At 49.3% G+C, this 25,467-nt stretch overlaps 1 protein-coding gene across 1 annotated transcript in view; it reads left to right on the forward strand.

Annotated features, from left to right (window-relative positions):
- The window catches only part of SMG9 (SMG9 nonsense mediated mRNA decay factor), a 67,469-nt gene that overhangs the window by 683 nt on the left and 41,319 nt on the right, over window positions 1-25,467 (forward strand). The window contains exons 2-9 of the mRNA XM_068242005.1: window positions 831-990; window positions 5,707-5,781; window positions 16,003-16,228; window positions 16,318-16,415; window positions 17,233-17,345; window positions 18,612-18,723; window positions 21,901-21,996; window positions 25,261-25,346. Coding sequence (XP_068098106.1) covers window positions 835-990; window positions 5,707-5,781; window positions 16,003-16,228; window positions 16,318-16,415; window positions 17,233-17,345; window positions 18,612-18,723; window positions 21,901-21,996; window positions 25,261-25,346 — 962 coding nt within the window. The 5' untranslated portion in view covers window positions 831-834. The remainder of the gene's footprint in view (window positions 1-830; window positions 991-5,706; window positions 5,782-16,002; window positions 16,229-16,317; window positions 16,416-17,232; window positions 17,346-18,611; window positions 18,724-21,900; window positions 21,997-25,260; window positions 25,347-25,467) is intronic.

Consider the following 25,467-nt stretch of genomic DNA (forward strand, 5'->3'; position numbering starts at 1 on the left):
GAGGGGCAGAGAGGGCTGCCAGGCTGAGGGTGGAGGGGCAGAGAGGGCTGCCAGGCTGGGGGCAGATGGGGAGGGGCAGAGAGGGCTGCCAGGCTGAGGGTGGAGGGGCAGAGAGGGCTGCCAGGCTGGGGGCAGATGGGGGAGGGGCAGAGATGGCTGCCAGGCTGAGGGTGGAGGGGCAGAGAGGGCTGCCAGACTGGGGGCAGATGGGGGAGGGGCAGAGAGGGCTGCCAGGCTGAGGGTGGAGGGGCAGAGTGCTGCCAGGATGGGGGCAGGTGATGGAGGGGACAGAGAGGGCTGCCAGGCTGGGGGCAGATGGGGGAGGGGGCAGGTAGGGCTTGCAGGCTGGAGGTGGAGGGGGCAGAGAGGGCTGCCAGGCTGGGGGCAGGTGGTGGAGCTGCAGACAGGGCTGCCAGGCTGGGGGCAGATGGTGGAGGGGGCAGAGAGGGCTGCCAGGCTGGGGTTGGAGAGGACAGAGAGGGCTGCCAGGCTGGGGGTGGAGGGGACAGAGAGGGCTGCCAGGCTGGGGGCAGACAGGGCAGCCAGGCTGGAAGCAGATGGTGGAGGGACAAGCAGGACTGCCAGTCTAGAAGACTGGGCATAATTGCAGAAGAGGCTGAGTGATAGCTGTAACATTTGGAGCTGGAATGACAGTCTTGGCGTGTTGTGGTTAGTGGGGTGATACCCGGTAACCTCCAGTTACACATTAATGGAAACGCTGCTGATTTTTAGCTCTTCTGTGCTTTTTGTGGGCAGCGGGTGACTTTTTGTGTGTTCGTTGTACCTGTTCCTGGGGCTGCTGTGTAACGTGTGTTATTTGTATTGCACAGAACGATGTCTGACTCGGGGCACAGTCAGCCCGGCATGTATGTTCCGGGGCGCAACAGGCGGCGGCGCTGGATGGAGCAGGGGCCTTCCGGGAACCTCAACCTTTCTGAGCCTCCCCGCGAGAGGGACCCCATGCTGCGAGATCGGGAGCAGGAGAGATGGGTGAGTATGGGGGCTTATAACCGGGTCTGAGATAGGAAGGGGCACATAGTCCGGGCAGTTGCTTAGCTGCAGCTCTGCCCCCGATGGACACCAGTGAATACTGCAGCTTTCCCAGGCAGGTCTGTCTGGGGCTCAATTTTACACAAATAATGGGAATTTGCACCTTAAAGAGACTCTGTAACGAGTTTCAGCCTTAGTTCTTCTATCCTATAGGTTCCTGTACCTGTTCTAATGTGCTGTGGATTACTGCAGCCTTTCCTAGTTGCACTGTCTCTGTAATAAATCTAATCTTCTTTTCTTTGTCAAACCTTGTCGAGGCAGAGAGGAATGCTCTGCTGTGATAGGGAGAAGTTATACACACCTCCTCCACGCCCCCTGCAGGCCCTGTGTGTATTAGTCAGATAAGGTCTCTGCTCACAGCCAGCGTCTGCAGGCTCAGGAGCTGTGACCTTGTGAACAGCTGTGAGTGCAGAAAGATCAGTGCAGAGCCCAGACAAGCAGCTAAGGCAACAAGTGGAGTAACATTCCAGCAGTCAAGTCACATTTGAGTGAAGCCTCTGCAAACAGGCACCTGCTCTGATGATGTATTTCCTGTTTGGAGGCCATCTTCATTGTTTACAAAAACAGTGATTTTATCACCTTAAAGCAGCGGGGAGCTGCGAAAATGTCACAGAGGGGGCTAGGAGAAGACAACAAACGGGCTGGTACGTTTATTTATGTAAGATTTTCACAGTACAGATTCTCTTTCAGTTCTCCATCACTGGGCATCGTCAATAAGATGCAATACAATAATGAATAAAATGCTCTGACGTCCCCATAGAGGACTTTGGCACTCAGTTTTCCAGCATCAAGCAATAGGTTTCTAATAGAGTTGCTCAACTCTGGACCCAAATTCATTCCGGATAGTGATTTCACCTTGTTAAACTCCAATCACCTGTGCGGGGAGGGCGGGGCTTAATCTTACCTATCATGACGTCTTCGTCGTCCGTCCCTCGGCGCCTCCCACAATGCGGTCCAAGCGGCGGTCACGTGACTAAAAACACTTCTGGGTTGAAGGAGGAAGTGTTTGTAGTCACGTGACGTGCGTGGACCGCATCGTGGGAGGCGCCGAGGGATGGACAAAGAGACGTCATGATAGGTAAGATTAAGCCCCGCCCACCCCGCACAGGTGATTTGAGTTTAAAGAGTTTGCCTAGCTTCTGTGCTGGTGCTCCTTATACTACAGTCACTGGCCCTGGAATGAGCATGCATGTGTGATTCCTCTGGTTACATGCTGGTTTCAGGGCTGTGACTCCACTGGCTGTATGCTGGTTTCAGGGCTGTGATTTCACTGGCTGCATGCTGGTTTCAGGGCTGTGACTCCACTGGCTGCATGCTGGTTTCAGGGCTGTGACTCCACTGGCTGCATGCTGGTTTCAGGGCTGTGACTCCACTGGCTGCATGCTGGTTTCAGGGCTGTGACTCCACTGGCTGCATGCTGGTTTCAGGGCTGTGACTCCACTGGCTGCATGCTGGTTTCAGGGCTGTGACTCCACTGGCTGCATGCTGGTTTCAGGGCTGTGACTCCACAGGCTGCATGCTGGTTCTAGGACTGTGACTCAAAAAAAAAGCCATAAGCTCAACATGACAGCCAGGCAACTGGCATTGTTAGAAAACGCCCGAACAGAACAGATAGATGCTGAGTTTGGTCCATATTTTATTGGCAATGGCAGATTTTGACAATTTTCTACTGAATCTGCCTGTGATCGACTCCCTAAAGCTGAGTGACAAACTGTCCATTATCAATATCAATTTCATGAATAAGAATTCTGATATTCAGCACAGCGGTAATATTATCGATTAGGAGGAGGAGCTATGCCTCATAGCTCCTCCTCCTAACCGATAACAGTACCGCCTCCATATACAGTGATGTGAAAAACTATTTGCCCCCTTCCTGATTTCTTATTCTTTTGCATGTTTGTCACACTTAAATGTTTCTGCTCATCAAAAAACGTTAACTATTAGTCAAAGATAACATAATTGAACACAAAATGCAGTTCTAAATGATGGTTTTTATTTAGTGAGGAAAAAACCTCAAAACCTACATGGCCCTGTGTGAAAAAGAAATTGCCCCCTGAACCTAATAACTGGTTGGGCCACCCTTAGCAGCAATAACTGCAATCAAGCATTTGCGATAACTTGCAACGAGTCTTTTACAGCGCTCTGGAGGAATTTTGGCCCACTCATCTTTGCAGAATTGTTGTAATTCAGCTTTATTTGAGGGTTCTCTAGCATGAACCGCCTTTTTAACGGATACCCGAGGTGACATGAGACATGATGAGATAGACATGTGTATGTACAGTGCCTAGCACACAAATAACTATGCTGTGTTCCTTTTTTTTTCTTTCTCTGTCTGAAAGAGTTAAATATCAGGTATGTAAGTGGCTGACTCAGTCCTGACTCAGACAGGAAGTGACTACAGTGTGACCCTCACGGATAAGAAATTCCCCTTTTTACCTCTTTCTTGCTCTCAGAGGCCATTTTCTGCTAGGAAAGTGTTTTATTGTTGGAATTTCTAATCAGTGAGGGTCACACTGTAGTCACTTCCTGTCTTAGTCAGGACTGAGTCAGCCACTTACATACCTGATATTTACCTCTTTCAGGCAGAGAAACAAAACAAGAAAGGAACACAGCCTAGTTATTTGTGTGTTAGGCACTGTACATACCCATGTCTATCTCATCATGTCACATGTCACTTCGGGTATCCTTTAAGGTCATGCCACAACATCTCAGTAGGATTCAGGTCAGGACTTTGACTAGGCCACTCCAAAGTCTTCATTTTGTTTTTCTTCAGCCATTCAGAGGTGGATTTGCTGGTGTGTTTTGGGTCATTGTCCTGCTGCAGCACCCATGATTGCTTCAGCTTGAGTTGACAAACAGATGGCCGGACATTCTCCTTCAGGATTTTTTGGTAGACAGTAGAATTCATGGTTCCATCTATCACAGCAAGCCTTCCAGGTCCTGAAGCAGCAAAACAACCCCAGACCATCACACTACCACCACCATATTTTACTGTTGGTATGATGTTCTTTTGCTGAAATGCTGTGTTACTTCTACGCCAGATGTAACGGGACACGCACCTTCCAAAAAGTTCAACTTTTGTCTCGTCAGTCCACAAGGTATTTTCCCAAAAGTCTTGGCAATCATTGAGATGTTTTTTAGCAAAATTGAGATGAGCCTTAATGTTCTTTTTGCTTAAAAGTGGTTTGCGCCTTGGATATCTGCCATGCAGGCCGTTTTTGCCCAGTCTCTTTCTTATGGTGGAGTCGTGAACACTGACCTTAATTAAGGCAATTGAGGCAAGTGAGGCCTGCAGTTCTTTAGCTGTTGTCCTGGGGCCTTTTGTGGCCTCTCGGATGAGTTTTCTCTGCACTCTTGGGGTAATTTTGGTCGGCCGGCCACTCCTGGGAAGGTTCATCACTGTTCCAAGTTTTTGCCATTTGTGGATAATGGCTCTCACTGTGGTTCGCTGGAGTCCCAAAGCTTTAGAAATGGATTTATAACCTTTACCAGACTGATAGATCTCAATTACTTTTGTTCTCATTTGTTCCTGAATTTCTTTGGATCTTGGCATGATGTCTAGCTTTTGAGGTGCTTTTGGTCTACTTCTCTGTGTCAGATAGCTCCTATTTAAGTGATTTCTTGATTGAAACAGGTGTGGCAGTAATCAGGCCTGGGGGTGACTACAGAAATTGAACTCAGATGTGATAAACCACAGTTAAGTTATTTTTTAACAAGGGGGGCAATCACTTTTTCACACAGGGCCATGTAGGTTTGGAGGTTTTTTTTCTCACTAAATAATAAAAACCATCATTTAAAACTGCATTTTGTGTTCAATTATGTTATCTTTGACTAATAGTTGACGGTTTTTGATGAGCAGAAACATTTAAAGAGAATCTGTATTGTTAAAATCGCACAAAAGTAAACATACCAGTGCGTTAGGGGACATCTCCTATTACCCTCTGTCACAATTTCGCCGCTCCTCGCCGCATTAAAAGTGGTTAAAAACAGTTTTAAAAAGTTTGTTTATAAACAAACAAAATGGCCACCAAAACAGGAAGTAGGTTGATGTACAGTATGTCCACACATAGAAAATACATCCATACATAAGCAGGCTGTATACAGCCTTCCTTTTGTATCTCAAGAGATCATTATACACAGGCAGTGTGCATAGAGGGGCCAGAAGGGGGGAGATGCATCACAGAACCACAACACTGAAGAACTTGGCAGCCTTCCAGACACAGGCTGACAAGTCTGACAAGAGAGAGATAAGTTGATTTATTACAGAGACTGTGATAGTACAAAGTGCTGCAGTAAGCCAGAACACATTAGAATAGCTTTTGGAACTTGTAGGATGATAAAAAACAGGATGTAATTTTTGTTACGGAGTCTCTTTAGTGTGACAAACATGCAAAAGAATAAGAAATCAGGAAGGGGGCAAATAGTTTTTCACATCACTGTAGGTTAGTATGGCCTCAGTATAGAGCTATCGGTGACCACATTTCAGTCAAATCTTGGTGAGATCTCCAAGTGATCAGGATTGAATCATACGAGGAGGTAGAATGCTCCTCTCCTGTGTATTCCTGACTTGTGTCATCTGTCATTATTTCCCGGATCGGCTGCTGTCGCGCAGTGATCTGTATCTCACTCTGTGCATTGATGTCTCCCGTGTTGTAGGATGGCAATGATGAAAGCAGTGGCTACACCATGCAGAAGACCCCCATCATCCTGGCCAAACCCGCCGCTGAGCGAGTAAGTACCACGCTGCTTCCTGTGGCATTCTGCATGTCTGTATATGCGGGAGACACGCTTGTGCATGGCTGTGCAGATTACAGCAGTGCATACAGTATGTGATGAGGGTAGTGCAGAGACAGTACCACGCTGCTCCCTGTGGCATTCTGCATGTCTGTGTATGGGGGAGACACGCTTGTGCATGGCTGTGCATATTACAGCAGTGCATACAGTATGTGATGAGGGTAGTGCAGAGACAGTACAACGCTGCTCCCTGTGGCATTCTGCATGTCTGTGTATGGGGGAGACACGCTTGTGCATGGCTGTGCAGATTACAGCAGTGCATACAGTATGTGATAAGGGTAGTGCAGAGACAGCACCACGCTGCTTCCTGTGGCATTCTGCATGTCTGTGTATGGGGGAGACACGCTTGTGCATGGCTGTGCATATTACAGCAGTGCATACAGTATGTGATGAGGGTAGTGCAGAGACAGCACCACACTGCTTCCTGTGGCATTCTGCATGTCTGTGTATGGGGGAGACACGCTTGTGCACGGCTGTGCAGATTACAGCAGTGCATACAGTATGTGATAAGGGTAGTGCAGAGACAGCACCACGCTGCTTCCTGTGGCATTCTGCATGTCTGTGTATGGGGGGACACGCTTGTGCATGGCTGTGCATATTACAGCAGTGCATACAGTATGTGATGAGGGTAGTGCAGAGACAGCACCACACTGCTTCCTGTGGCATTCTGCATGTCTGTGTATGGGGGGACACGCTTGTGCATGGCTGTGCATATTACAGCAGTGCATACAGTATGTGATGAGGGTAGTGCAGAGACAGCACCACGCTGCTTCCTGTGGCATTCTGCATGTCTGTGTATGGGGGAGGCACGCTAGTGCATGGCTGTGCAGATTACAGCAGTGCATACAGTATGTGATGAGGGTAGTGCAGAGACAGCACCACACTGCTTCCTGTGACATTCTGTATGTCTGTGACACGCTTGTGCATGGCTGTGCATATTACAGCAGCACATACAGTATGTGATGAGGGTAGTGCAGAGACAGCACCACGCTGCTCCCTGTGGCATTCTGCATGTCTGTGTATGGGGGAGACACGCTTGTGCACGGCTGTGCAGATTACAGCAGTGCATACAGTATGTGATGAGGATAGTGCAGAGACAGCACCACGCTGCTTCCTGTGACATCCTGCATGTCTGTGTATGGGGGGGACACGCTTGTGCATGGCTGTGCATATTACAGCAGTGCATACAGTATGTGATAAGGGTAGTGCAGAGACAGCACCACGCTGCTCCCTGTGACATCCTGCATGTCTGTGTATGGGGGAGACACGCTTGTGCATGGCTGTGCATATTACAGCAGTGCATACAGTATGTGATGAGGGTAGTGCAGAGACAGCACCACACTGCTTCCTGTGGCATCCTGCATGTCTGTGTATGGGGGAGGCACTCTAGTGCATGGCTGTGCAGATTACAGCAGTGCATACAGTATGTGATGAGGGTAGTGCAGAGACAGCACCACGCTGCTTCCTGTGACATCCTGCATGTCTGTGTATGGGGGAGGCACTCTAGTGCATGGCTGTGCAGATTACATACAGTACATGATACACGAGGATAGTGCAGAGACAGCACCACGCTGCTTCCTGTGGCATCCTGCATGTCTGTGTATGGGGGGAGACACACTTGTGCATGGCTGTGCATATTACAGCAGCACATACAGTATGTGATGAGGGTAGTGCAGAGACAGCACCACGCTGCTTCCTGTGACATCCTGCATGTCTGTGTATGGGGGAGGCACTCTAGTGCATGGCTGTGCAGATTACATACAGTACATGATACACGAGGATAGTGCAGAGACAGCACCACGCTGCTCCCTGTGGCATTCTGCATGTCTGTGTATGGGGGACACGCTTGTGCATGGCTGTGCATATTACAGCAGTGCATACAGTATGTGATGAGGGTAGTGCAGAGACAGCACCACACTGCTTCCTGTGGCATTCTGCATGTCTGTGTATGGGGGGGACACGCTTGTGCACGGCTGTGCAGATTACAGCAGCACATACAGTATGTGATGAGGGTAGTGCAGAGACAGCACCACGCTGCTTCCTGTGGCATTCTGCATGTCTGTGTATGGGGGGGACACGCTTGTGCATGGCTGTGCAGATTACATACAGTACATGATACACAAGGATAGTGCAGAGACAGCACCACGCTGCTTCCTGTGGCATTCTGCATGTCTGTGTATGGGGGAGACACGCTTGTGCATGCCTGTGCAGATTACAGCAGTGCATACAGTATGTGATGAGGGTAGTGCAGAGACAGCACCACGCTGCTCCCTGTGACATCCTGCATATCTGTGTATGGGGGGGACACGCTTGTGCATGGCTGTGCATATTACAGCAGCACATACAGTATGTGATGAGGGTAGTGCAGAGACAGCACCACGCTGCTTCCTGTGGCATCCTGCATGTCTGTGTATGGGGGGAGACACACTTGTGCATGGCTGTGCATATTACAGCAGCACATACAGTATGTGATGAGGGTAGTGCAGAGACAGCACCACACTGCTTCCTGTGGCATCCTGCATGTCTGTGTATGGGGGAGGCACTCTAGTGCATGGCTGTGCAGATTACAGCAGTGCATACAGTATGTGATGAGGGTAGTGCAGAGACAGCACCACGATGCTCCCTGTGACTTCCTGCATGTCTGTGTATGGGGGGGACACGCTTGTGCATGGCTGTGCAGATTACAGCAGTGCATACAGTATGTGATGAGGATAGTGCAGAGACAGCACCACGCTGCTCCCTGTGGCATTCTGCATGTCTGTGTATGGGGGAGACACGCTTGTGCACGGCTGTGCAGATTACAGCAGTGCATACAGTATGTGATAAGGGTAGTGCAGAGACAGCACCACGCTGCTTCCTGTGGCATTCTGCATGTCTGTGTATGGGGGAGACACACTTGTGCACGACTGTGCAGATTACAGCAGTGTATACAGTATGTGATGAGGGTAGTGCAGAGACAGCACCACGCTGCTTCCTGTGACATCCTGCATGTCTGTGTATGGGGGGGACACGCCTGAGCATGGCTGTGCAGATCACATACAGTACATGATACACAAGGATAGTGCAGAGACAGCACCACGCTGCTCCCTGTGGCATTCTGCATGTCTGTGTATGGGGGAGACACGCTTGTGCATGGCTGTACATATTACAGCAGTGCATACAGTATGTGATGAGGGTAGTGCAGAGACAGCACCACACTGCTTCCTGTGGTATTCTGCATGACTGTGTATGGGGGGGACACGCCTGTGCATGGCTGTGCAGATTACAGCAGTGCATACAGTATGTGATGAGGGTAGTGCAGAGACAGCACCACGCTGCTCCCTGTGGCATTCTGCATGTCTGTGTATGGGGGGGACACGCTTGTGCATGGCTGTGCATATTACAGCAGTGCATACAGTATGTGATGAGGGTAGTGCAGAGACAGCACCACACTGCTTCCTGTGGCATTCTGCATGTCTGTGTATGGGGGAGACATGCTTGTGCATGGCTGTGCAGATTACAGCAGCACATACAGTATGTGATGAGGGTAGTGCAGAGACAGCACCACGCTGCTCCCTGTGGCATTCTGCATGTCTGTGTATGGGGGGTACACGCTTGTGCATGGCTGTGCAGATTACAGCAGTGCATACAGTATGTGATGAGGGTAGTGCAGAGACAGCACCACGCTGCTTCCTGTGGCATTCTGCATGTCTGTGTATGGGGGAGACATGCTTGTGCATGGCTGTGCATATTACAGCAGCACATACAGTATGTGATAAGGGTAGTGCAGAGACAGCACCACGCTGCTTCCTGTGGCATTCTGCATGTCTGTGTATGGGGGGGACACGCCTGTGCATGGCTGTGCATATTACAGCAGTGCATACAGTATGTGATGAGGGTAGTGCAGAGACAGCACCACGCTGCTTCCTGTGGCATTCTGCATGTCTGTGTATGGGGGGACACGCTTGTGCATGGCTGTGCATATTACAGCAGTGCATACAGTATGTGATGAGGGTAGTGCAGAGACAGCACCACACTGCTTCCTGTGGCATTCTGCATGTCTGTGTATGGGGGGACACGCTTGTGCATGGCTGTGCATATTACAGCAGTGCATACAGTATGTGATGAGGGTAGTGCAGAGACAGCACCACGCTGCTTCCTGTGGCATTCTGCATGTCTGTGTATGGGGGAGGCACGCTAGTGCATGGCTGTGCAGATTACAGCAGTGCATACAGTATGTGATGAGGGTAGTGCAGAGACAGCACCACACTGCTTCCTGTGACATTCTGTATGTCTGTGACACGCTTGTGCATGGCTGTGCATATTACAGCAGCACATACAGTATGTGATGAGGGTAGTGCAGAGACAGCACCACGCTGCTCCCTGTGGCATTCTGCATGTCTGTGTATGGGGGAGACACGCTTGTGCACGGCTGTGCAGATTACAGCAGTGCATACAGTATGTGATGAGGATAGTGCAGAGACAGCACCACGCTGCTTCCTGTGACATCCTGCATGTCTGTGTATGGGGGGGACACGCTTGTGCATGGCTGTGCATATTACAGCAGTGCATACAGTATGTGATAAGGGTAGTGCAGAGACAGCACCACGCTGCTCCCTGTGACATCCTGCATGTCTGTGTATGGGGGAGACACGCTTGTGCATGGCTGTGCATATTACAGCAGTGCATACAGTATGTGATGAGGGTAGTGCAGAGACAGCACCACACTGCTTCCTGTGGCATCCTGCATGTCTGTGTATGGGGGAGGCACTCTAGTGCATGGCTGTGCAGATTACAGCAGTGCATACAGTATGTGATGAGGGTAGTGCAGAGACAGCACCACGCTGCTTCCTGTGACATCCTGCATGTCTGTGTATGGGGGAGGCACTCTAGTGCATGGCTGTGCAGATTACATACAGTACATGATACACGAGGATAGTGCAGAGACAGCACCACGCTGCTTCCTGTGGCATCCTGCATGTCTGTGTATGGGGGGAGACACACTTGTGCATGGCTGTGCATATTACAGCAGCACATACAGTATGTGATGAGGGTAGTGCAGAGACAGCACCACGCTGCTTCCTGTGACATCCTGCATGTCTGTGTATGGGGGAGGCACTCTAGTGCATGGCTGTGCAGATTACATACAGTACATGATACACGAGGATAGTGCAGAGACAGCACCACGCTGCTCCCTGTGGCATTCTGCATGTCTGTGTATGGGGGACACGCTTGTGCATGGCTGTGCATATTACAGCAGTGCATACAGTATGTGATGAGGGTAGTGCAGAGACAGCACCACACTGCTTCCTGTGGCATTCTGCATGTCTGTGTATGGGGGGGACACGCTTGTGCACGGCTGTGCAGATTACAGCAGCACATACAGTATGTGATGAGGGTAGTGCAGAGACAGCACCACGCTGCTTCCTGTGGCATTCTGCATGTCTGTGTATGGGGGGGACACGCCTGTGCATGGCTGTGCAGATTACATACAGTACATGATACACAAGGATAGTGCAGAGACAGCACCACGCTGCTTCCTGTGGCATTCTGCATGTCTGTGTATGGGGGAGACACGCTTGTGCATGCCTGTGCAGATTACAGCAGTGCATACAGTATGTGATGAGGGTAGTGCAGAGACAGCACCACGCTGCTCCCTGTGACATCCTGCATATCTGTGTATGGGGGGGACACGCTTGTGCATGGCTGTGCATATTACAGCAGCACATACAGTATGTGATGAGGGTAGTGCAGAGACAGCACCACGCTGCTTCCTGTGGCATCCTGCATGTCTGTGTATGGGGGGAGACACACTTGTGCATGGCTGTGCATATTACAGCAGCACATACAGTATGTGATGAGGGTAGTGCAGAGACAGCACCACACTGCTTCCTGTGGCATCCTGCATGTCTGTGTATGGGGGAGGCACTCTAGTGCATGGCTGTGCAGATTACAGCAGTGCATACAGTATGTGATGAGGGTAGTGCAGAGACAGCACCACGATGCTCCCTGTGACTTCCTGCATGTCTGTGTATGGGGGGGACACGCTTGTGCATGGCTGTGCAGATTACAGCAGTGCATACAGTATGTGATGAGGATAGTGCAGAGACAGCACCACACTGCTTACTGTGGCATTCTGCATGTCTGTGAATGGGGGAGACACGCTTGTGCATGGCTGAGCCTGAGGCCTGCAGACGCTTACTTGTGTTACGGTAGTGCAGAGACAGCACTGTCTGTCTGGTGTTCCCACTTTAGCGCTTTGCAGCAGTGTGACCCCTGATTATTTGCTCTGTCTGCAGTATCACTTTATCTGCTTACAGACCGGCGTGGTTGGAATCTGCATCCTGCTGGTGGCTGTGCGGCTCTGACAGGATGTGGATTCCGACTATTGCCCGTCGCGCTCTTACGCCGTCCTCACCACTGTCCCGCCGCTGCACCCGCTCACTCTGCTGTCTCAGTCTCAGCAATTTCATTGGCATGGCCCCGTAATTACTGTGAGCCAATCCCAGAGCACTGTAGGGAAAGGTCCTTAAAGAGAACCAGAGAGGAAGCACCCTCATGTATTTTATTACATTTATCAGTGGGAACATGACAGTAAACACCTACCCTGCTTTTAGTTTCATTGTTATCTGCTTAATTAGTCTATTATCAGCTGTGATAAGAACTATTCAGTCTAGGTTTGACCTGGAATTATTATAGCTGAGTCACTCTTCTGTGGAGTCTTTTCAAGCCCAAGCCTTCCCCCTCCTGGCTCAGATTTCCTGCTTTACATACTGAGAGCTGTGATGACATGCTCCTGCTGAGAGAGAAGCTCTGTGGCTGCAATATGATCCCTGTGTGCTCTGTGTGCAGTAGTGATGGGAATTCCGGCTCTTCTCGGAGAATCGGCTCTTCTGATTCGGCTCCCATTAAAGATTACGGCTCTGAATCGGCTCTTCGTTAAATATCACTAAACACCACTCAGAATCGGAGTAAAAGCCCCGCCCCCATCTCCATGACAACTCCAGACTGCTTCTCTGACTGGGCAATCCCTCCTGCTACTGCTCTGCTCCGCCCCATTCACTCGTACAAGCTGCAAGAGGAGGACTACATCTCCCAGCATGCCTCAGTGCCCTTTATTACACAGCAAATCAGAGCTGTGTGGGGCGGCTGAGGCATCGGCTCTTTGAAAACCGAGAGACGGCTCTTGTCGTTCGCAGCAAAGAGCCCGGCTCTTAGAGCCGGCTCGTTCGCGAACGACCCATCACTAGTGTGCACTCTGTCTGCATAGATACTGATGATGACTGCAGTTTCATTCCTATGAGAGACACTTCCTACAGGCAGCTGCACATCATACCAAAATGAAAGCACACAGATGAAAAGCTGCATTTAGCCTAGATAGCAGCATAGTCTCATATAGCCTAGACAGCACATCCAGAACAACTCATAACCCGGAAGCAGAAGGGATATGAGCTGGTGGCCATATTGGATTTTTCCTGGAGCAATAATGGATAAAAAACACTAAAAAAGGCACACCAGAGCGGCGAAATTATCAGGTAGAGCATTTATTCTTTACAAGCTATCAACTGATATGTTTATTTTGTGTGAAACGTTCATCTCTGGTTCCCTTTAAGGGGCCAGCTCTGTCCGGTCCCAAAAGGGTTAAATAATATCTCCAAATCAGTGGTCATGTGACCTGCGGCCTGCTTGTCGGAGGCGGTGTGTAGCGCTGCTAGGAGAGTGCTGTCAGGGTAATGCACTTGAAGCCTGACATTCTGTTCCCTGTTTCTCCTGAGTTTTCTAGGAAATAATTTTTCTTCTTTTCTACACAAAACTTTTTGGGAATTTTTTAGTTGAATAAAGGAAAAGATAGGTGAGAAAAGTCATATCCCAGTTATTGTGAGTGTTTCTTGCTTGCTGGGGGCTTATTGATGGGGTGTGAGGATATCACCGGGCAGAATACACAGGAGGAGGGGTCACTGAATACTGGGCGTCGCCGCAGATTCATGTAACTCCACCTGCTCCGCCCCTCATTGCCCTGTCCAGAAGTACACGCAGCCTGATAGAGAACTGCAGTTTCCCCTGTACAAAGTCTTTTATCTAGAATTTTGGAGACGTAACCTGGCCATACATCTATCGACTTGGCGGCCGATTGACCACCTGATTCTATAACTATCAAATCGGATGAAAATTGGTGCTGCCAAATGCATGTCTGTTCAATGGTGCGACCAATTTCAGGCCAAGCATGTCGATTGGCTGCAAGATGTCGGGGTTGATCTGCTGCGCGACAGTAACGGGGAGCGACAAAACCCCCGACGCTGTCCCTCCTAATGTCCAATGTGGTTGCCGGCGTGCACATGTGCACATGTGCTGCACTGGGCACCGGAGCGCACACTGAACATTGGGGGGGGGGGGGGACAGCGACGGACGCAGGGTCACAAGGCCGATTCCCAAGAGATTTCATGCTGAAATTGATCTGCCTGCAGTGTGTGGGCAGCTGGCAGATCTCTCTCTAATCAGATTCCATCAGAGAGAGATTTGTTTCTTGGTTAGATCTGCCCGTCATTGCTTCATGTGTGGCTACCTTTAAAGAGAACCCGAGGTGGGTTTGAAGAATATTATCTGCATACAGAGGCTGGATCTGCCTATACAGCCCAGCCTCTGTTGCTATCCCAAACCCCCCTAAGGTCCCCCTGCACTCTGCAATCCCTCATAAATCACAGCCACGCTGCTGACACACAGCTTGTCAGAGCTGGCTGTGTGTATCTCTATAGTGTCAGTCTGCTGCTCTCCCCGCCTCCTGCAGAACTCCGGTTCCCGCCTGCATCGCTTCCCTCCCTGCTGATTGGAGGGAAGGGACGGGGGCAGGGACCGGAGCTATGCAGGAGGCGGGGGAGCAGCTGAGACAGACACTACAGATGTAAACACAGCCTCACCGCACGGCTGTGATTTATGAGGGATTGCAGAGTGCAGGGGGACCTTAGGGGGGTTTGGGATAGCAAGAGGCTGGGCTGTATAGGCAGATCCAGCCTCTGTTTGCAGATAACATTCTTTAAACACACCTCGGGTTCTCTTTAAACTCTCAGATCTCATCCCCAGATTAACCACTTAATGACAAGCTGACTTATAAAAGCGTCCTGCTAGAGCCTCTTAACGGCTCCAGGATGTTTTTATAAGTCAAACAGTGCTGCTGCCGCTGTGCGTGTGCACGCTCCCGCGCATGCTCCCACATATGTGCACGCTCCCGCGCATGCTCCCACATATGTGCACGCTCCCACATGTGCACGCTCCCGCGCATGTGCACACTCCCACATATGTGCACGCTCCCGTGCATGTGCACACTCCCACATATGTGCACGCTCCCACACATGTGCACACTCCCAGATATGTGCACGCTCCCGCGCATGTGCACGCTCCCACATATGTGCACGCTCCCGCGCATGTGCACGCTCCCACATATGTGCACGCTCCCGCGCATGTGCACGCTTCCACATATGTGCACGCTCCCGCGCATGTGCACGCTTCCACATATGTGCACGCTCCCGCGCATGTGCACGCTCCCACATATGTGCACACTCCCGCGCATGTGCACGCTCCCACATATGTGCACGCTCCCGCGCATGTGCACGTGAAAAAAGTGGGGGGAAAAAACACCATAGAGAAAATACACCTTTATTTCCAAATACTATATTGTCTCCATACTTTGTGCTAGGGACATAATTAATATCTTGTGATAACCAGGACTAATAGGCAGATAAAATGTGTGGGTTTTATGCCCAGTAACAGTGTTTATATTAAAACTATAGGGGATGAAATTGGAGAAATAGTGTATTTTTTCATTTTTTCCTTGTTTTTCCCTTTAAAATGTATAGAAAATAAAGTAATTACTGTAAACAAATATCAACCTCAAAAAGTCCAATCGGTGATGAAAAAAACCAGATATGGATCATTTAATTGTGATAAGTAGTGATGAAGCTATTGGCAAATGAAAGGGATGAGCACTGAAAGGTGAAAATCGCTCTTGTCCGTTAGGGTAATAACCTCCCTTCCTGTTCCACTGTCCAGCAGCTGAGGTGTCAGTTCTCACTGCCTCTGACCTCTCCACATACTGAGTAACTTTCATCCTATTCAGGTTTCTTATTTTACTTTTGGTACAAGTCCTCTGTTTCTTCTGACTGGAGTTTTATGTTGTTTGTTTAGCCTAAGCCGGCCCCGGCCCCTGGCCCAGCCGCTCCTGAAAAGCCCATTGTGCTGATGAAGGCCAGAGAGGAGGGTAAAGCAGCCCCGACAGCAGAGGGAGCCGCTTTGCCAGCAACTGCCGCCACAACCAAGGTGGAGAAGGAAGGACAGCGCCCCACGCAGCCAGTCTATCAGATCCAGAACCGGGGAATGGGTGCTGCGGCCAACGCGGGGGCAAATGTGGACCGTAAGTATTGCCTGTCTGCAGAGAGGAGATTCATCTCTCCCATTGGCCCATCTCATAGTCTGATGATCCTCCCTCTTCTCTCCGGGCAGCTGTGGTCGGCCAGGCAAAGCTGATGCCTCCTCAGAAGATGAAGCACAGCATCAAGCTGGTGGATGAATACATGAACTGGTGTGACAGCGCCATCGAGGTGGGGGCAACACCGGGGGAATGGGGTGGGGGGATGGTGGACATCGAGGTAGGGCCATCACCAGGGGAATGGGGTGGGGGGATGGTGGACATCGAGGTAGGGGCATCACCAGGGATATGGCGGGGGGGGGGGGGAGGAATGGGTGACAGGGCCATCGAGGTAGGGCCATCACCAGGGGTATGGAGGGGGATGGCCTGGAGCCAGAGGGGCCACATTGGAGGGAAAGGTGCAGACAACGTAGAGGGGTGGACATGGCTGGATTTCTGACCTGGGATCACAGGTGAATTGTCCTACATAAACCTATCTTTCCAAGGTGTTTAAAGTCACATTTTCAGACAGTAAGAAGCAGTTTGCTGTGATTTTTCCCTCCACTTCCTCTCCCCATTCACTGTCCTTGAGAACAGGAAATGGGAGGGGACATCACAGCAAGCCCGCCTCTTTCTGTCTAATAATTTGACTTCAGCCAAAAGTTACATGGAGTGATTACAGGAACCAGAAGGGACGAGGACAAGAATGGACAACGCACAGAGGTATGTGGACTCGGCATGGACATACCTCTCTGCTTATCTCAAGTCACATTACCTGGGGTCCGGTGTCCTTCAATAGTGACAGCTGATGAGGTGATAAAGCTGCATTGTAGACAGGCAGCCTTACCACCTGTGCAGCTTACAGTGATCTATAACCGTTGCCTTCATAATGTAATATGAAGAAGCGAAGTGCAGCATACATCGTCTTACACAGTCATCTGATATCTGAGGATATTAGCAATGTGCTTGTGTCTTTCCTTCTCTTTGTGAAACCATCTTTCTTGCTTCAGTATTTACTGGATCAGACGGACGTCCTTGTGGTTGGCGTTCTTGGATTTCAGGGTTCCGGGAAGTCCACAATGATGTCCCTTCTCTCCGCTAACTCTCCAGACGATGACCAGAGGTGAGATATAGATATAGATTATATATTATGCTTTACATGTTATTGGCTCTCCTGACTTATCCAGCCACATAAAAAGTGCAGTTTCATTCAGTTCTTACACAGTGGAATCTTCAGCTCAGCTTGCCGGCTCCCCTGTGATCGCTCCTCATACACCAGGTGCCCGTGTGCTATTCACTTTTTCTTTTGAATTTTCTGCTAGGAGATCATTTGCATCTATAACTTTTCAGGATTCCACCATTGAAAAAGTACCAAAAGGTTGGTGAAAATGTGCTATCAAAATGCTTTTGACAAGGTATGAAAACATCAGAACAGTGGAGGGAGGGCCGCTGCAACCACCGAGGCAAAGCCAATGGGAGCAAGGGGTCCAAAACGCCGCAAAAGCCAGATTCCGAGAAGGTTGCCCCGCTACACTAATTGGCAGGGTAAAGAAATCCACGTTTTATTTACAACATCAGATGACACACAGATAAAAGCTCATGTGTATTGCAGCACTGCATGGCTCCTCAATCATACATTAATAATCCAGGCAGTGCTCCGATACATCTGATGTTCTAAAAAAAACTTGTATTTTTTTACCCCGCCAATTAGTGTATGGAAGTATCCACCTGGGAGGTGACTCAGTAGAGAAAGTGAATTGCATATGAGGCCCTAGTGGTGACTCTGCAAATTCTTAGTTACAAATGAAAATGGAAAGATATTTTGTATAACATTAGATTAGGAACAGACTTGTGCAGTGGGAATCTAGCTTACATGTAATAAGTGTGACGTGGGAATTTGGGCGCTGGGATGTCTTATGGGTCATTCCATGTTCCTGATTGGCTCTCAGGGCTCTTTCACATTGCGAGACATAGTCCCACAATGCAATGCAGTTGAGTTTGGAATTTTTCAGCCATTGCACTCTTTTATTTATTTTTATTGTGTACAAGAAATGCTGACTAAAATGCAGCGTGCACAACGTTTAAAATTGTTAAACGCGAAGAATTCACAATGCAGCTGCTAAGAGGTCCCGTGATTTCTGTGGTCTGTTTGCGATTTACCAGCGGTGTGAAAGCGCCCTCGAGGCTTTAGTACGCTCTGATCTTTGCTAAATAGTACAATAATCATTCCAAGATCAGAACATGCGTGTTGGAGGAGGTCCAGCTGTATCTCCCACCTCCACACACACCTCCTGCAAGTGCCGCATGTGGGAAGTAAGGTAAGCTGGTCCCCATGGCAAGCACACTGCCTTAGCTCTCTTATAGCTGAGGATCTCTGTTTATCCTGCAGATCGTACGTTTTCCGGATGCAGAGTCAGGAGGTGAGGGAGAGAGCCGGGAACCAGACCAGTGGCATTGACTTCTTCATCAGCCAGGAGAGGATCATCTTCCTGGACACACAGGTGAGCAAGGAGTGTGCGGAGGAGGCGGTAGTGAGTGGATTGCTGGAGTGTGCGGAGGATGGGCACAGGTGAGCTGCGAGGCGGTAGTGAGTGGATTGCTGGAGTGCTTGTGCCAGCTGAGGCATACATGTGAAATCACGCCGGGAGACTTGGGCGCATGATACAGCCGGTATGACTGATCCTGCTTCTGCACAAGTCCCGGCGGTGTTCATTACTATTCCCCCCCTCCAGGTCCACATGGATAGTGGGGGAATGATGTAATACAGCTTCCAGCTATTGCTGGCGGCCAAATTATTGTGTTTTAAAAGTAACTTCATCTCCATCTTCTGATGGCAGCGACGTTACTCCCTGAGAGCCGATATAGATGTGATTCCTATAATAGTCTATGGTGGCGCCGGCTGCACCCAAATCTAGCAGCGCTGAAATGCATTGCTCCACAGCGGAGTGCTCAGACTATAAATGATGGGCAGATTCCACCAAGACACAGATCTCTCTCTGACTGAATCTGATGAGAGAGAGAGATCTGTCGGCTGCTCATACACCACGGGCTGATTCCTGATCAACTTCATTCTGAAATCGATCAGGAATCGGCATCCGTCTGCCTCGCCATCCCGACACTGATCGCCCTAATGTTTAATGTCGCCCCCTGGTGCTCAGTGCAAGCGATACATTACCTGTCCACGGCTTCCTTTGTTCTCTATACATGCGCCCCACGTGGTTGCCTAGTAAGGGCCCACGTATTACGTCAGACGTCACACACGCCCACGTTACTAGGCAACCACGTGGCTCGCGTGTATAGAGAATGGAGGAAGCTCGCAGCAAGTGGAGGCCGCAGACAGGTAATGTATCGCTTGCACTGGGCACTGGGGGGCGATATTAAACAGTAGGAGGGGCAGTGTGGGGGGTTTCGTCACTCATCCCGATATCGCTCATTGTTACCGCTGCACACCCGATTCAGTAAGTCGGCCCTACATCTTGCAGCACGTCCGATCAGGCTGAAATTGGTTGCATTGTCATTCGGTCATGCACTTGGCGGCACCAATTTTCATCCAATTATAATTGGATGGTCGATCAGCCACCAAGTCTCCTGATGTATGGCCACCTTATAGTAAACTTGAGGTGGTGGGATAAAAAGATTTTATACTCACCTGGGGCTTCCTCCATTCTAATAAGCAGCGATGCATGCTGCGCTGTCCTCCCGCGTACCTCCATTCTCCTGGTATTAGTCCTGGTAATCTGGCTCAGTTGTGCCGGTCAGCTCTTCCGTGCATGCGCGGCCCCTCCGCAGACTGAGCCAGATTACCGGGACCGATAACAGGAGAACAGAGGCACGCAGGAGGACGGCGAGGGGCGCATCGGTGCTCCTGGGGATGGAGGAAGCCCCGGAGGAGTATAACCTCTTTTTCTCCCGCAATCTCAGGTACTTACAATAGAAATTAAAGATGGTTGGCACCAGGTGCTGGCTGACCAGACTCAAAGTGTTCGCTCCTTTTCCTTAGAGTTGTGCTCACAGATAGCTTGATCAAACTTGTAGTAAGGAAAGAAGGAGCACCAACTCTGCTTACTAAGGTTTATTGCGGACCTCTGTTGCCTTTGAAAAAGCGGCAGGAGCCGCGAAACGGCTGTTAGGCCGGTATCCACACCTATCCCTTATCTGGTATGCCTGTATTGCCAAAGTGTCCGCAATAAACCTTAGTAAGCAGAGTTGGTGCTCCTTCTTTCTTCCTTACTACAAGTGCAATCTCAGGAACACTTTAAGGCTGGGAAGGTACTGATATCAGGGCCAGGAGCTATGCCGTAATATTGCAATGTTGTCTCAGCTGAAGCATAAACAATGGGACTTGTACAGCCGATCAGAGCCCACCTGTATCTAATAGTGACTTAGGAGGAGGTGGGCTGTTTAATATCAGTACCCACTGTTACTTTATTTCCAGATTTTTGCCCTAAAATTGTCCACTCAGCTTTGGTGGCCCAGCCTCTCTGTGCAGCGATCATCCTCTGATGCCTGGTACACACAATACCATTTTCTGTCAGATTTTTCTGTTAGATAATTTTCTGTAAAGTACTGGTAGAGACTGGTTATTATCTCTGGTGCATTGTCTTCTGGTTACCTCGTGCTGAGTAGAACAATGCCTGATTGCTCGGCAGATAGATAATGTCCAACATGTTGGAAATTATCTATCTGGCAGGTAAATCTAATGCTGGGCATACACGGCGTAGAGGGGAGGATTATCAATCGAGTCTGATGGCTCAATTGATAATATCCAACATGTCCGATCACCGCGGGGATCGATTCCGCGCTCGATCCTGGCAGGCGGACAATAGCGGCGAATCGAGCGGGTGATAAGAAGCGCCGGTGGGGACGAGCGGGAATCAATCCGGTGGCTACTTGGCCGCCGGATCGACCCGTGTATGCCCAGCATAACAGAAAATCTAACAAAATTGTATGGTGTGTACTAGGCATATGCCTGACGCACACAATACAATTTTATATCAGATTGACGGTCGAAACGATTATTTCCAACAGGTCAGAAATCAAATCGAAGCAGTGGGAAATAATCAATTCGACCATCAATCTGACAGAAAATTGCTTAGTGTGTAGTAGGCATTAAGGCTCTTACACACGCCTGACTAAAGTCATTTGAGGCAGCCAATAACCACCACCTCAGACGATAATCAGGCGCGTGTAACAGGCTCGCAACCTGCGGATCAACGCACCCCCAGTGATGGCCAATCCAATCGTTCACACCTCTGCCCCGCCCACCATGTGACATCATGCATGTGCCGCTCCTGTGTCCCTCCACCCCCTGTATAGCAACACAGCGTATTATCCGCTACACAGATGACACATCTATGTGCAGCCTGGCGATGTCACCCAAGAGGATCGGGTTCTGATGGGCGACGCCCATAATCAGGTGTCTGCACGCCTCTAGTCTAATCATTTACATACCGTTATCATGTACTGTCATAGATAATCCTTACCATAGCAGTGGCAGTTACCAAGCACAGGCGTTCTATAGAGGTGCACAGCAATGACATCGTCTGTACCACCCCAGCAGAGAGGGTTGTCACTTGTGGGACGGGATTTTCCTGAGAAGTCATCTCTTTCTTTTTAGTTGTTTATCTTTTTTTTACTTTGCTAAACACTGTCTTTTCTTCCTGTTTATGTTATTGCAGCCGATCCTCAGCCCGGCCATTCTGGATCATTTAATAAATAACGACCGCAAATTACCTCCGGAATACAACCTTCCGCACACCTACGTGGAGATGCAGGTAATGTGCAGGGGCATAAAGGAGAGCTGCAGTCTATGGGGTGTGTCAGTGTTGCCATGGTAATAATACACAGCATAGCAGCATAAAGGAGAGCTGCAGTCTATGGGGTGTGTCAGTGTTGTCATGGTGATAAGACACAGCATAGCAGCATACACGAGAGCTGCAGTGTATGGAGTGTGTCAGTGTTGTCATGGTGATAATACACAGCATAGCAGCATAAAGGAGAGCTGCAGTGTGCAGACTGGAGTGTGTCAGTGTTGCCATGGTGATAATACACAGCATAGCAGCATAAAGGAGAGCTGCAGTGTGCAGACTGGAGTGTGTCAGTGTTGCCATAGTGATAATACACAGCATAGCAGCATACACGAGAGCTGCAGTGAGGAGACTGGAATGTGTCAGTGTTGCCGTGGTGATAATACAGTGCATAGCGGCATAAAGGAGAGCTGCAGTGTGCAGACTGGAGTGTCAGTGTTGCCATGGTGATAATACACCGCATAGCAGCATAAAGGAGAGCTGCAGTGTGGAGACTGGAATGTGTCAGTGTTGCCATGGTGATAATACACAGCATAGCAGCATAAAGGAGAGCTGCAGTGTGCAGACTGGAATGTCAGTGTTGCCATGGTGATCACCTGCGTTTTATTAATGTCTCAGCTGCTGGTCTACAACAAGTATACAGATCTGAGGCTCTGACTCCATCGGATAACTGCCTGTGTTTCATAACGGACACCGGAAGTGAGCGTGCTATGGGGGCTGCCATATTTATTTCCTTTTAAGCAATACCGGTTGCCTGGTTCTCCTGCTGATCCTCTGCCTCTAATACTTTCAGCCACAGCCCCTGAACAAGCATGCAGCACAGCTGCTCTGACTGAAGTCAGACTGGATTAGCTGTATGCTTGTTCCTGGTGTTATTCAGACACTGCTGCAGCCAAATAGATCAGCAGGGCTGCCAGGCAACTGGTATTGTTTAACAGGAACTAAATATGGCAGCCTCCGTATACCTCTAACTTCAGATGTGCTTTAAGTGTACAGATCTGAGGCCCTGACTTCACCTGATCACTTCCTGTGTTTCTTAAAGTCACCCTAACATTATAAATGGGTGGAACACTATGTATGTACTGATTGAATAGCAGCAGTGAATAAAGCATGTCTGTACTCTCAGCATTTCCAGGACTAGAGCAGATGTGAGTATAACCGAGTGACGTGATCAGTACAGCCATCAGCTATGCAGCAGAGTGGAAATGTAGGCTGAATCCTCCCTCTACTGCAATAGATCATCCACACCATGACAGCTTCTACTGCTACCATGTGCTGGGGGCTTAGCAGTCACTTTGCCAATGCATTGTGCTCTTAGATCACTAACTGCAGGATATGAGACTAAAGCCAACACAGCAGAGAGTTTCTGTGTGTACTTTTCAGTGATTGTACACAGAAGAACACTTACATTCCTCACTGAACAGGGTTTTGAATGAACTGGATATAACACATAATTACAGCATTGCTGCACGGTAATCTGGTGTCTTTTAAACAGATAGCATTACTTTGGGACAAAGGCAGTTAGAATAACTACATGGGCAATAAAGAGTATTGTATCTTATGCCAGACTGTAAATCCACTTTGAGAGGACCCGTAATTGGAAGCTTGGAGGGCTGGGTATTAATACTCTGAGTAAGAATAGTACTTCTTTTGTTGTACAGTTTTCAGTGTAGGTGACCTTTTTTATTATATAAGTTATGAACTTATGATCAGTTTATATTGCTTAAAGAGGAGCTGTCAGCCATACTATCTCAGAAAAAACACACATATATAAGTAAATAAATACTTGCTCCACTTACATATGTATTACACTGTCCACATTTTGCTTTTAGTGGTTTTTCTACAGTAAAAAAAGGAGAAAATCCTTCTTAGCATTTCCCATTTTAACTGTATCTATCTTGAAGCCAATCCTGATGTCATTTCCTCCCTTACTGTCCTCTGCCTGATTGTGTATGCATTGCCCGCCCTCCTCCCAGTCACTCCCACCTAGCTCTGCAATAGAAAGTGCATTGTCTCAGCATGAGAAATACTGGCCAATCAGAGAGGAACAGAGGTGTGGGAGGGGAAAACAGGAGGAAAGAGGCTTCAGCCAATCAGGCTGCATTAGTTAAGTCTGAGGAGAAAGTAGAGAAGCAAAAAAGGACAACCCAGCATGCCCTGCAACTTCCTTTGTGTACCAAATGTTGTGTGTACCAAATAAGAGACAGGTAAACAGGGGAATGATCATCTATCAACAAGAAAAGTAATACAGATGTGTAACTTTTGGATTGCCTGGTTAGCATCCTTATTACTTGTTTACCAGATACAAATAAAGAATTGATTTTTGATTTTATTCCCGACAGTTACACTTTAAAGCGACTGTGCATTGAGAAGGATATGGCGGCTGTCATGTTAATTACCTTTATGTAGTGTCTGTTGCCTGGCTGTCATGCTGATCCTCTGCCTCCAGTACAGAGGCTCGGTTCACACTGGACGGATCACAAATTGATCTGTGAAACCATTTTTATTGGGCATCAGTTTTTGCTCTGTTCTGTTGCGATGCGTCTGTTACTGCGGAATAATCGCAGCCCCCCCGAGGAGATCCCTTCTAACGGAGCAATGTCAGCGGATCTTATCCACTAACATAGGATCCAATCACCTCTGTTAGGATCTGACCGTTTAGCTCTGCTACAGGGAGCATTTTTAGTGCCAATGTGAACCGGGGTTTAAAGTGACCCTAAGACAAGAAGGTATAAAAGATTTATACACACCTGGGGCTTCCTCCAGCCCCCTCTTCACGGTCAGTCGGGCGTACTCCTTGTACACGGCCTGCCCTGCTCCCGCCGCCAGGAGCGCACGGCACAGGCGATGAATGCTTCCACTGAAAGGAGCGAGACGGGCGTGTGCTTGGCTGCACTGTGCCTGTGCCGACTGGCCCCGACTGACTGAGGAGAACGAGGAGGCTTTAGACCGCGGTGAGGAAGCAATCTCCACAGAAGGGGCTGCAGGAAGCCCCAGATGTGTATAAAACTTTTATGCCCCCCTCATCCCAGGGTCACTTTAAGTCTAAAGAGCAAATATGCTTGTTTCTGGAGACACTACTGCAGCCAGAGAGATCAGCAGGACAGCCAGGCAACTAGTATTGTCTAATAGGAAGGTAATATGGCAGCCTCCATATCGCTCTCACTAAGGGGTGGGTTTGTGTACTGTAGGGTTACAATAAAGTGCATCTTCCTGTTTCTCCCCCTGCAGTCTCTGCAGATCGCTGCCTTCTTGTTCACCGTGTGCCATGTGGTGATCGTCGTCCAGGACTGGTTCAGTGACTTCAGTGTTTACCGGTAAGAGTCCCGTCAGCACACAAATACTCCGGCCTCAGAATCTCCCGCTGTGTCCGGCGTCCTTGTATGTCCGTAACCTGGCCTGACAGAATCTCCCGTTATGTCCGGTGTCCTTGTATGT

This window comes from Hyperolius riggenbachi, chromosome 6 (genome assembly GCF_040937935.1).
Source record: "Hyperolius riggenbachi isolate aHypRig1 chromosome 6, aHypRig1.pri, whole genome shotgun sequence".
Classification (NCBI taxonomy): Eukaryota; Metazoa; Chordata; class Amphibia; order Anura; family Hyperoliidae; genus Hyperolius; species Hyperolius riggenbachi.